General features: G+C 39.6%; 1 protein-coding gene across 3 annotated transcripts in view; it reads left to right on the forward strand.

The window, feature by feature from the left end:
* Positions 1–13,640, forward strand: part of svep1 (sushi, von Willebrand factor type A, EGF and pentraxin domain containing 1) — a 100,440-nt gene that overhangs the window by 66,327 nt on the left and 20,473 nt on the right. For all 3 annotated transcript variants that reach the window (XM_053629426.1, XM_053629428.1, XM_053629427.1), the window contains exons 18-36: positions 307–468; positions 658–819; positions 1,392–1,480; positions 2,701–2,797; positions 3,879–3,992; positions 4,333–4,446; positions 4,894–5,095; positions 5,682–5,839; positions 6,823–7,024; positions 7,419–7,594; positions 7,752–7,876; positions 9,161–9,284; positions 9,901–10,071; positions 10,309–10,482; positions 10,629–10,748; positions 12,062–12,146; positions 12,294–12,485; positions 12,579–12,746; positions 12,867–13,539. In XM_053629426.1, the coding sequence (XP_053485401.1) occupies positions 307–468; positions 658–819; positions 1,392–1,480; positions 2,701–2,797; positions 3,879–3,992; positions 4,333–4,446; positions 4,894–5,095; positions 5,682–5,839; positions 6,823–7,024; positions 7,419–7,594; positions 7,752–7,876; positions 9,161–9,284; positions 9,901–10,071; positions 10,309–10,482; positions 10,629–10,748; positions 12,062–12,146; positions 12,294–12,485; positions 12,579–12,746; positions 12,867–13,539 (3,308 nt within the window). The remainder of the gene's footprint in view (positions 1–306; positions 469–657; positions 820–1,391; positions 1,481–2,700; positions 2,798–3,878; positions 3,993–4,332; positions 4,447–4,893; positions 5,096–5,681; positions 5,840–6,822; positions 7,025–7,418; positions 7,595–7,751; positions 7,877–9,160; positions 9,285–9,900; positions 10,072–10,308; positions 10,483–10,628; positions 10,749–12,061; positions 12,147–12,293; positions 12,486–12,578; positions 12,747–12,866; positions 13,540–13,640) is intronic.

The following is a 13,640-nucleotide window of genomic DNA, read 5'->3' on the forward strand; positions in this document are numbered from 1 at the left end:
TCTCTCCACCAATGGTGTGTGGTGGGTGTTCTGGTGCACTATGGCTGCCATCACATCATCCAGGTGGACACTACACACTAGTGGTGGTTGAGGAGACACCCCCCCACACACAGATACACAATACTATGTAAAGCGCTTTGAGTGTCTAGAAAAGCACCTTATAAATGTAACTGTAATAATAACTTGTGTGCATTGAAATGTCAATGTTTAACTTTAGGAAATGTTCTGTATTAATGGTTATCATCTGTGCATTTTTGTGTGTGTGTGTGTGTGTGTGTGTATGTGTGTGTGTGTATGCGTCTCCAGCACAGTGTAAGCCTGGCAGCTCATCACTCAGTGGGCTGGAGACGTGTGAGTCATGCCCACTGGGTCAGTACCAGCCTGGTTTTGGCTCGCGTAAATGTGATTCCTGTCCTCCGAAAACCTCCACCGTCAACCGAGGAGCTATGGACCAGAGCGAGTGTGGAGGTGAGCTTCAGTTCTTCTACACAGTCATTATCCAGCTCAGCACTCATAGAACAGTGCAGCAAAAAGGCACATTCCTGTCCTCTAATCTCACCTCATCACTCAATCTCTTTGCCTCACCTCCTACTTCTGTCTCTCCTTTTTTTTTCCTGATCTCACTGTCCCTCTATCATTCTCTCTTTCTTTCTCTAGTTCCATGCTCTGCAGGTCATTTCTCCCGTACTGGACTGGCTCCCTGTTACCCCTGTCCTCGTGACTACTACCAACCTGAAGAGGGACGATCCTACTGCCTCTCCTGCCCCTTCTATGGCACCACTACAGTCACAGGAGCCAAGACCATCCAACAGTGCTCCAGTATTCTAGCTTTATTATTAATATCCATAGTAAATAAGGTCATAAGAATGCATTTTGGAGCAGCTTATTGAGTGAGTCACAATGATGTCCAATTGAATAAAAGAGACTCTGTAGTGGTTTAAGTAATACCCCAGTTTTTACTCCAACGAGTCAAAGATTCATCCTTCGTTCTTCATTAGAAACATTGACAAAGCTTCCCCTTCCCCTAAATCACAGTCTTCCTAAGACGTCTTTAATATTATATGATTGCTATAAATATAGAAACACTTTTACAGATTAACATTAACGTTCTACATTAAAGTTCTTCCTTCTATTTTGACTGGAAGGAAGTGTGCTTGCATGATCACACTGATAGACTCATGAGGAAGATTCTTCTAACGCAAAAGGAAAATTAGCTGCAGGCTGGAAAAGATGATGAGGTTGATGAATGCCTCAGGATAATCTATTCCAGTTATGATAGCAGACATGTCTTTCACTTTCTGCCTGTCTTATTTTCTTTTTTTCATCTGTTTATTTCTCTCTCTTTTTTCTTTTTCTTTTTTTTTTTTGGTCTGTATACCTCTGCATCGCAGCATTTGGCTCTAGTTTCTTGCCTAAGGAGGAAAGTGTAACTACCGCTCCAGAAAGTCCTGTGATAAGAGACTATCAGGCCAGCAGTCAGGCAAGTTTACAGCTATTTTATGTTTCTGAAAGCATCACAGTGTTTAGGCTTTATATAAGACATAAAACACTTGGGGTGTGCAGTAACAGGAAATTAATCAACAATGCTAACAGACTGCTTTGTTTAAGATTTTCTTCAGCTAATTTGGGAGTAAACCTGTTTTGTGGACATCCACATACACAGATCAGCCATAACATTAAAACCACCTGCCTAATATTGTGTAGATCCTCCTTGTGCCGCCAAAACAGCTCTGACCCACCCGTTCAGGCATGGACGCCACAAGACCTCTGAAGGTGTGCTGTGGTATCTGGCACCAAGCAGTTGCAGCAAATCATTTAAGTCCTTTAAGTTGCAAGGTGGGGCTTCCATTGATCGGACTTGTTTGTCCAGCACATCCCACAGATGTGAGAGTTGGAGAATTTGGAGGCCAAGTCAACACCTTGAACTTTTGTCATATTACTCAGACCATTCCTGAACAGTTTATGCAGTGTGGGAGGACGCATTATCCTGCTGAAAGAGGCCACTGCCGTTAGGGAATACCGTTGTCATGAAGAGGTCTGCAAAAATGTTCAGATAGATGGTACATGTCAAAGTAACATTGACATGAATACCAGGACCCAAGCTTTCCCAGCAGAACATTGCCCAGAGCATCTGGGCTACCTCCTTCCTTGGACGACGTTTGGTAGGGATTAACCCCTGCATACCGGAACACCAGACAACACCACAGGTTTGAAAGATGCTCTGACCCAGTCGTCTAGTCATCACAATTCGACCCTTTTCAAAGTCGTTCAGATCTTTACGTTTTCCCATTTGTCCTGCTTCCAACACATCAACTTCGTGAACTAACTGTTCACATGCTGCCTAATATATCCCACGCCTTTACAGATGCCACTGTAACAAAGTTATTCACTTCACCTCTCAGTGGTTTTAATGTTATGTCTGATTGGTGTTTAATGTAACTATAAAAGGATAAAAGTCTTGACATATTGTAAGGTCTGCATTTAATAACTACCACATGTAATACTTATAATGTCAGTCTCAAGAAGCAGCACCTAAACTGTTGATTACTTTTTATAAAAGATGCATGTTCCTTAATTAATGAATCATTCATCTTTATAGCCGATTCATGACCAGTCCTCTCTGTCCTCATGTCCTAAACTTCATAACAATTTTAGTCGACATGAACAGACAAATGAATAATCCGACTTGCTCTGCTTTAGATGTTCCACGAGTGCTTCCTCAACCCATGTCAGAACCAAGGCACCTGTGAGGAGGTGGGAGTGGGTTACGTGTGCACGTGTCTCCCAGGGTTCACAGGTAACGCACCTTATACTACAACGATTTATAGCATCGTGTTTATTATAATACCAAAGAAATTTCCTGATTAGTGTTTTTAGAGCTTTTACTACTACAGATACTAAATATTAAATATAAATAAAACTAAATATCGTCAGAGGAGTGTTTTGTACAATTGAAGAATCTAGAGCAAAGGATGAGTAAATTTGTGAAGTTTATGACTGAGTGGTGATAACTGTTACATTTTAACACTTAATGATTAGCATATGGTTATAAATAAGACGCATCAATTTTTATGTTATGATTTGTTTTGTAGTGGTGCTTCACATTACTACTAGGGTAGTGGTGGCTCAGTGGTTAAAGGCTCTGGGTTACTGATCAGGCGGTCAGGAGTTCAAACCCCAGCACTGCCAAGCTACCACTGTTGGGCCCTTGAGCAAGGCCCTTAACCCTCAATTGTATAAATGAGATAAATATAAGTCGCTCTGGATAAGGGCACCTGCCATAAATGTACTTTTTGACTACCACCACAGACTTTTTGTTTTCCAGCAAACATTTTGTTTGCACTGTCGATTTTTTTAACAAGCCGTGTTGTTGGTACGCAAATCAGACCAGAGTGAGGAAATGACCTGATTTCAGACAGAGAATGTTTTTCCACAAGTCGATTGATTCTGCTACAGTATTTCTCTCATGCTCTTCTCTTAATACTTTGCTAGTTCTATATCCAGACTGTGGTCTGCCAGTTGACATCCCCTGATTGAGAGGATGTAATATCGTAATATATATATATATATATATATATATATATATATATATATATATATATATATATATATATATATATATATATATATATATATATATATATGTAATATATAATCATTTGGACTGATATTTCCACAAGATGTACATGACTGAGTGTAAATGTAATCCATTGATTATAAGGCTTATACCATAGGGTAGAGTTTGGGCTCACTACATGAAAATGAGCAGTTTTGTATGGTTGTTGTTGTTGTTGTTTTGTTTTTTGTTTTTTTGTTCGGGGGGGGGTCTGTTTTTTGATTGTGCATATATATTCAGTATATCTTCTTTACTTACTTAGGTGCAAAATGTGAGAGTGACATTAATGAGTGCGACTCTGCTCCGTGTCAGAACGGCGGTCTGTGCAGAGACAGAGTGGGAGGCTTCCAGTGCCAGTGCAAGTCTGGCTTTGTGGGTAAGGACCTCACTGCCAACACAGATTTACAGGAGCAAATAGCCACAGAGTGTTGCTGCTTGGCCAATTTCTTTTGCTTAACAACTCTGAGCTGGCACAGCTGTCTGAGAAGTCTCAAAGGGAAAGTGACTAGTGAGTGTGGATTTATTGGCTCTGTAGGACACATGCTTTGTCTTACAGCTCTTTTCCATTCAGTCGCTGACCTCTTTCCTGAGACCTGGACATGATTAAGCACATTGCTGGTCTGGCCTTGTTTTTGTTCATGTGTGTGTGTGTGTGTGCGTGCGTGTCTCTGTGTGTGTATGTGTGTGTGTGTGTGTGTGTGTGCGTGTATGTGCAGGATCACTGTGTGAAGTTGATGTAAACGAGTGCAGCTCTTCTCCCTGTCTGAATGAGGGCGTGTGTGTGGACGATGTGAATCGGTTCAGCTGCAGCTGCACAGATGGATTCACAGGTGAACCGCTCAACTTCACCACATGGAATTAAGACTCTGACACGTTTCAGACAACAGGAAGTCATAAAGGATTAATATATCCGATCTGCAATTATTTAAAACAATGAATCACCAAAACATTCTCATTGGAATGTATTATATAAATACAAACCTTACTCACTCTGCTGAACAGAAGGTTTATTTTTATTTAAAAAAAATTTTTTTACTTATTTTGGCTGAGTTCTCAGAGGAAAGCTTGGATTTTTGTTTTTGTCTTCTCTGAATTTTCCTAGAGGATTTCTTCAAACTGTCATGATCTTGTTATCCTACCACTCTATTATAAATCCCATGACGTCACGACATCTTAAGGCAGAAATCATTTGTGCCACTTTATCCTTGCAATCCTAGTGCATGCAATATGATGACTTCTTTCTGAGAACTCTGAGCAGCCTAATGTTCTACTTGTAGGACCTCGCTGTGAACTGGAGATAGATGAGTGTGAGTCCAGACCTTGCCAAAATGGTGGAGTGTGTAAGGACCTGGAGGCTGGCTATTCCTGCTCATGTAATCAGGGTTTCACTGGAGAGAGCTGTGAAGTGAATATTGACGAGTGCTACACCGCCCCCTGTCTGAATGGAGGAGCATGTGTGGATGCTGTTAATGACTTCAGGTAAATTACAAAATGGAGATGTTAATCATATGATTGTTTAGGTTTCACTTTTGTAATATGACAGATTGATGGACATTTGCTTTAACAAGATGTTAGATTAACCAAAAGTTGTTTTTTTTTGTTTCGATTTTGATGCTTTTTATTGTTTTATATAGATGTTGACGAAATTACATTGACTGCACTGGCATCAGGTTACAATATACAGTCGAACAGTGCAAAGTAACTCATTTTAACTGCAAAATTATTCAAATGTGCTGTGATGCTACACCTTTATGCCATATTTCGGTTAACTGTTTCTTTGCCATTGCATCCAGCTTGGTTTTGTTCTTGTGCTCTATTCCTCCTCTTCTCAATTCCTACCATCCATTTTGTTCTCCTTGGTAGGAGTTTCATGACTACTCATTTTTGCTAGTTGAGCAGTAATTCAAAAGTAGTCGACTAGTCTTTCCAAAATGAAAGCAAAAAGTGATTTTAGTCAGAATTGATTTTTAGGTTATCATATAAGTGCAGCTGATAAATGCAACAGCAAAGATCTCATGATCTTTATATCAGTCGCAAACACTTCTTCCCTTGTGTTCTTCCTCAGGTGTGATTGTGTGAGCGGGTTCAGTGGGAAACTGTGCCAGATTGATGAGGACGAGTGCGAGTCTAACCCATGTTTGAATGGTGCCACTTGCAAGGATGAAGTGGGGAGCTACACCTGCCGATGCCCTCCTGGGTTCAACGGAACCAGGTGTGAGACAGGTATAAACACCATGGCTGAGAAACAGAAACAGAAAGACTGTAAGGACAGGCTGTAAGACAGTAACAAGTCTAAAAGGCTGGAGCAAGGGTTTTTCCAGAACAGTAGGATGTATTTGCAGGCTGTCAATCAAACAACAGGTACATGTAGAAAACAAGGAGTAGGTGAAAGTGCATGCTTTGTGGTTTGCTCAAACAAAATGTTTCCACTTACAGTTGAAAATTTACAGAGTTTATGTATTATGTTTTGTTTTGCTTTGCTTGTGCTATTTTCTTATAGCCTCTTCCCATTTTGTGAAGCTCAACAACCTTTTGCCGCACATCACAGCTATATTCATTGTTCTTACCCACTGTTATGATTGTCTAAAGGAATATATTTTTCCTGATATGAGTTCATAGGGGCGCCAATAATTGTTGCACACCTATATTTAACAAAGATCTTTTTGTTGGATAAACCTATGTTTTGTTTGCAATTGTTTGATATCCATGAAAGCAGGGTACTTTTCGGAATTTTTTGTGAACAACAGATCAAAAGGTTAAACAATAAAGGCGGTGTTTTACAGCCTTCTTTGCTCATATTTACCAAGGGTGCCAACATTACTGGAAGGTACTGTATCATATGGTATAAGTGCACTTTTTTGGACAGCCTCTCTGTAAACAAAGATCTCAGTCTACTCTTCTGGGAAGGTTTTACACTGTATTTTGGACTGTTGCTGTGGGGATTTGTGCCTGTTCAGCCCCAGGAGCAGGTTCAGGTTTCCATACTTTTGGCCGTATACAGTAGTGTATAATCCCAATTATGTCCATTTCAGTTCCCGGTTGTAACATTACAAGTTGTGGAAAATTTCAGTGGGTTGTCTGTACTTACTCAGATAGTATTTATGAAAAATGGACAAACTTGTCTCTTCACACATGGCCTGCCCATTTCCCTCTTGTTTGCTGTCCTATATATATATATTTTTCTTGTTCTTTATTTCTGTTTCCAGAAATGTCTTCCTCCTTCAACCTGGAGTTTGAGGTCTCGGGTATCCACGGTTATGTGATGATGGACGGGACAATGCCAGCGCTCACTCAGATCACCTGCACATTCTGGATGAGATCATCAGACACTGTCAACTACGGAACTCCGGTCTCATATGCTGTGGATGGGGGCAGTGACAACGCCTTTCTCCTCATAGACTACAACGGGTGAGGAGTCTTTTTTTTTTTTTACTTCGTTATACTGAACAAACTTTTGTATTGGAAACAGAATACCTTTGGCCTTCGTAGAGAATTTTAAAATAATAATAATAATATGTATGCACTTGTGTGTAGCAAAGTATTGATCATTATCACAAAAATAACATAAATATTAATTGACAGATAATTCAGCAGTAGATTTTTAGGCTTATATGTAAATAAATAATAGGTATGTATGCTAATGGCACCCTGTCCAGGGTGTACCCTGCCTTGTGCCCGATGCTCCCTGGGATAGGCTCCAGGTTTCCCCGTGACCCTGAAAAGGATTAAGCGGTATAGAAGATGGATGGATGGATGGATGGTATGTATGCTAAGCGTCAACCTCTCTCCTGGTATTATTTAGCTGGGTGCTGTACGTGAACGGGAAAGAAAAGATTACAGACTGTCCTGCGGTGAATGACGGCAGGTGGCACCACATTGGCGTGACGTGGAGGAATACAGATGGTGACTGGAGGATTTATATCGATGGAAGCCCTTCTGATGGTGGGAAGGGTCTGTCCATGGGTAGCACCATACCAGGTACAGCAATACCACCCAGACCTTTACTATGTGTAAATCAGTCAAATGTGTCAACACAAAAATCTGTTTCTTATTCGTACACTTTTTCATCTTTAAACTGGAGTGGATTTGAGCTATATTATGATTAATCGTTTTTCGGGCTCTGTAATCTGTGTAGGAGGTGGTGCTCTGGTGCTGGGACAGGATCAGGATCAGAGAGGCGAGGGCTTCAACCCAGTTGAGTCCTTTGTTGGTTCTCTCAGCCAGCTCAATATCTGGAATTATGTCCTCTCACCACAGCAGGTACCTCTGTGCTAAATAAACCATTTGTTCCATTTCATATTTATCTGGCTTTTATCTGCAATATATAATATATTTAATAACGAGGCCTTCAATACACATATGAATTCAGCCTCAGTGGAGCGTTAAATAAAGGCTTCAATTAATCATGAATAAGTCATAAAAATACCTAGTGGCACCACTGATTGTGCCGAGTAATTCACAAGGGTTTTTGTTCTCCACTCTTTGTTCCTAGATGAGATCCCAAAATAGGAATGTATGATCTCATGTGATTAATGAATGAGATCAGTGCTCTACTTCTCTTCTGAAGTGCCTAAATCAGTTGTGGCTGTGCACCATCCTCTTCCCTCAGTTTCTCTCTTTTCTTAGTAGCTCTTAAGGACAAAATTTAGAACGGTGGATGTTAGATTTGGACGTTTTAGAGTATTCTCAACAGAAAGCATTCGTTCAGAGGAAACCATTCTGAAGCCATAATTAGCTATGAGGACACAGAGGTCTGGACGTCAGTAGTTTCAGAAGGTTTTTTCTCAGAGCAGCTAAGGAGGACACTATTGGTTTGCCTTAAAATACATGCTAACATCTGACATAGCATAACATTGGCATACTACTCATAACATTACTATCCAAATCAGCTTGCTAGTTGCAATAATATTAACCTTGCATTAGCTTCAGGTACATGGCATGTAATGTATGCAAGAAAGAAAAGGAAGATGAACACTCACAGAGGCAAAGAGAGAACCGTGAACCCAAATATTTCACTCAATAAAATGAACATGTCTAACTGGAGACAGAGCAATTTATGAAAATTTTAACATAGCAATTGGTGTAGTATGCATTTCCCATTGAGGTGTAATAAATATGAAGTAGGTCACGTTACTGTGATGTGGACCGCATAAAAATGTGGATGCTGATTATGGGCCTGAGCATAGAACATAGATACAGCTAAAGACCCACCTCTTCCTTGACCACATAACTAACCCCTAAAATGCCAACCCCACGTTATCTTAAAAAATAAATAAATAAATAAATAAACTTACTCTGGCTCTTACACCTCTACTCTGCGCACTTTCTAGAACTCAATTAATAAATCTTGTATGGTAGCACTACTTGTATTGTTCTCCGCTTGATATATCGCTTTGCTTGTATTTCCTCATTTGTAAGTCGCTTTAGATAAAAGCATCTGCTAAATGAATAAATGTAAATACAGGACTTGTGTTTTAGAGTGTTTAATCAGGTCGATTTGGGTTAATTGGCTCACATGTCTGGCTCCCTCTTCCTTTAACTCAGATGAGGTCACTGGCCAACACTTGTCCTAGTGACCTACAGAGAGGGAACGTGTTTGCCTGGCCTGACTTCCTACATGGTATCACGGGTCGAGTCAAAACCAGCCCGAAGAGCATGTTCTGTGCTGGTGAGCAAATCTGTGTAAAACACTGTTTATCATGATTTTACTGTGAATTTGCATTAATTCAGCAAATATTTATATTTGTACAGGCATATTAACTTTATAATTTGTTCTTAATGAATCCTTTGGGATTGAAATCTATGTGAGTGCACAGTATGGTCAAAATGTAAAAACTGATCAGCAGTTTTGTTGCATATTTAAATAACAGGTGGATCTGAAAGTTTTAATTAATACTAGATGTGTTTATCAGGTATATAAGTATCATTTATATGTATATACAATATATAATATGTATATGTATATATACATATATACATATATATATATATATATATATATATATATATATATATATATATATATATATATATATGCATGTACTATGTGTGTGTGTGTGTGTGTGTGTGTGTGTGTGCTTGTATTTCCTCATTTGTAAGTCGTTTTGGATAAAAGCGTCTGCTAAACGAATAAATGTAAATATAATAATGACATTTTTGTGGAACTGTCACATTAAGCAATGTATGGTAATGTAATGGTCTTTTAAACAAGTTTTGGGTGACAAAGTAGTAACCTGGACTGTTTTCAAAAATAAAATTAAAATTAAAATGTTTTTCTGGGTTAGATTGCCCCCTGCTGCAAGATACTGTACCCAACTTGCGCTCTTCCAGTCCAGCAGTGAAGCCAGGCTCTCAGGTGAAATTCTCCTGCAATCCTGGATATTACCTGGTGGGGGAGCCAGTGCAGAAGTGTCTGAACAGAGGGGCATGGAGCCACGCACAGCCTCTCTGTGAACGTGAGTGTGTAAGGATATAATTCAGTTATTGACAAGAGACAAAACAGACACACAGGATTTTTTCAGTAGTACAAGGTATGTTCTGTAGATATTCTATCAATATGATGACAGAAGAATTATTAGCCAAACACACAGAATCTTTGGATGTTTGCACCATAATAATTTGATTCTATACAATTGATTTATTGCTTCTTTCACTTTATCCATATCCCACACATATGAGACGTTTGTGTGCAGGCGTGAACTGTGGCACACCTCCTGCTCTGGTGCATGGTCAGTATCGTGGGGAGGATTTCTACGCTGGGAGTTCAGTGCTGTACCAGTGCAAGCCTGGCTTCTACCTGCTTGGTGAGAGCAAAATGCAGTGTGGCAACAACGGCAAATGGTCCGGAAACCTGCCTGCATGTCTGGGTAAGTGAGACTAAACCAGTCTGAAACTTATTTTAACACTTCCAATTCCTTTCTTTTCAATTCTTTTCACACTTACATACTGAATGTAATATATTTTTGTAACACCTATGTGTCTCTATGTGTCTCCCTGTGTGTATATACTGTAGATATGGATGAGTGTGCCTTGGGCTCTGATTGTGATGAGAATGCCAGCTGCCAGAACACAGACGGCTCATACACCTGTACCTGCATTTACCCCTTCACTGGGGACGGGAGGAGCTGCACAGGTATTCTACATGACTTAATACAACATATTGCAAATAAACATCCTGCTTTATTATAGGAACAGTTTATCCAGAAGTCAAATTTACATTTACTAACTATAAATGTATTTGATCAACCAAAATATGGTTTACTTCTTTAGTTTTGACCTCAAATAAGAAAAAAAAAGTGATTCAAAATCAAAGTTATCCAAAATGGCTAATGGAATTGTCACATCAAAAGCTGACACTTATGAATAGTTTGCAGATAGAGTCACAATTTTATGGGATTTATTGTGAGAAAAATACTATTTTGAGCTCCAAACAAAAGTTATGCAGTCCCTTTATTATCAAATCAGGTGCAACGTCACAGTCAGAATCCTCTCGTCCTCTCGTGTACTGTCTGTAGTTCTGAATGTGTTCAATGCAATATAGGCAACTCATAAGTAATTATTCTCACCTACTTTAAGGCAATATGCAATCAGCGTTTTATTTTGTGCCTGTCTTATGTTAATTAGGTGAGGAGTACTCGTGTTCATTTGCATGCACGTTCTTTGTAGATCACCCGTTTAATTGACCATCCACAACACCCTCAAAACTTCACTACAGTGCTTGGAATGATTACTTTTACACTTGAATATTTCATCATGGTGTGGAGGTTAAAATGCTGCAGGATAGAGTGCCAGGTTACTGCACTGATATCTTCAGCTCTAGTTCAGGGCACACTGCAGTTCTATAGTTTTTTTTTTATTATTATTCATTATTTATTTATTTATTTATTATTGTTATGCACCATCATACGGTTAAGATCTGGCGATGTAAGCAGTTTGAAATTAATGAATCAACAAAAAAGTGTGAGACAATCTACTCAATCTGATATTTCCTCTTTATCCAATTTACTCTTTCTGCATGAAGACCGCAAAAAACAAACATAGATTAGATAGTCTGTTTTTTTTATAATGCACCCAGATTGCCTTTACGTTTTATAGCACTATCATCCAGCATTATTTGTTATTTCATTCTGTAATCGCTCCATGATTTTTGCGTGTCACTCTGTAACCGAACACGTAATCATAATAGCAGTTGGATAACCGGAGCTCAACAACATGTTTTTGATCTAAAGAGATAGAGTCACATGATCTGATGAAGCTTTGTGTAGTATAAGTTGCTGGAACAGTTTGGATAGGTTCCATTGCAATGTCGACACACGGAGAGACTGGCCCATACTGGAAAAATTCAAATAAGCCATAAGTCTATGCCCTCTAAAATAAACAAGATGGAGTAGGCAATTTGAGCAATACAAGACTGTTTTTATATGAATATTTGTTTTATTCTTTTAGCCCTGTCATGTAGTCCACCTACAGTCCCAAAGCATGGACTCTTGGAGGGAACAAACTTCACATACAGAAGCAAGGTGACTTTCAGGTATCACTTTTAGTGCTAGAAGAAGAGTTGACTATGAGAAGCTTCTTAGTTATCCTCAGGAAACTATTTTCTCCATTTTCACATAATCAAATACTGTATACTATATACAATTTTTTTTTTTTAAATCCATTTTATTTTCCTAAACAGTTGTGAGAAAGGTTATATCCTCCAAGGGCCAACAGAGATACAGTGTCAATCTGACCTGACGTGGAATAGAGTTCCACCTAGCTGTCAACCAGTGACCTGCAGCGAGCCCCCTGCTGTGGACAATGCAGACATCAGTCTCAATGGAAAAGTTTACTTGTCAACTTTGACATACACCTGTATTAAAGGATACCGGTAAAATGAGTGAACTGAGCTTTACAGCATCAAAATTTATGGATTAATAGTAAGTATACCTTTTATGGCAATAATGTGATACCTGCTGTAAAGATTACAGGGCCAAGGGGAGCTGCAATGTGAAGCTTCTGGAAAGTGGACCTCCCCTGCTCCTTTCTGTGCCAGAGTGAACTGTGGGGATCCACCTCCCTTAAAGGATGCAGTTGTCAAAGGAGACAACTTCACTCTGGGCAGTCAGGTGCACTACATCTGCAAAGAAGGGTAACTATACCACAATTTCTTTCTTACACATTGTTTTAAAATAGGAATGGTATGTATTTATTTATGACCATTTATACGATCAACTCTGTAGTAAATGCAACTGTTTTTAATTGCATCCAGATACACACTACTTGGTAGTGAAACTCAGGAGTGCCTACCAAGTGCTGAATGGAGCCGTGAATTTTCCCAGTGTGTACCTCGCTCATGTGGACCACCACCACCTGTTGACCATGCACATCCTGACACCGGACACAAACTGTTTGGCGACACTGCTATCTACTTTTGTTATGATGGCTACACTGCTGGCAACAACACCAAGTTGTTCTGCAATGCAAAGGGAATTTGGGCACCACCTGAGGGACACAGTATGCCGTACTGCATTGCCACCTTCTGCCAACGCCCACCTGATCTACCTCATGCTATTCTGGACTCAATTTATAAGCCCAAATATGCTAGTAACACAGAGGTCAGCTATAAATGCGAGGAAGGCTTCATGCTCAATACCACAGCAACTCTGAAATGCTTAATGGGAGGAGAGTGGTCACCTTCACCTATGGATATTGGCTGTGTGCCCATCAGATGCTCCAAGCCAGAGAATATTGAGAGGGGTTATGTCAGTGGGACCAACTACAATTTTGGAGCTGTGATTGCATATAGCTGTGATAAGGGATACTACATCCGAGGGGAGAAAAGAAGGACTTGTATGGCTAATGGAGAGTGGGGTGGAGTTTTACCAACTTGCCAACCTATTAGTTGCTCTACTCCTCCTCCACTGATTAATGGTTACATCCAGGTGATGGATAAAATGCATCAATGTTGTACAGTTATTCACATTGAAATACATATTAATAGTAGAGCATAATTTGTGTTTACTGTCTGTTTGATTGCCATTCC

This window comes from Ictalurus furcatus, chromosome 7 (genome assembly GCF_023375685.1).
Source record: "Ictalurus furcatus strain D&B chromosome 7, Billie_1.0, whole genome shotgun sequence".
Lineage (NCBI taxonomy): Eukaryota > Metazoa > Chordata > Actinopteri > Siluriformes > Ictaluridae > Ictalurus > Ictalurus furcatus.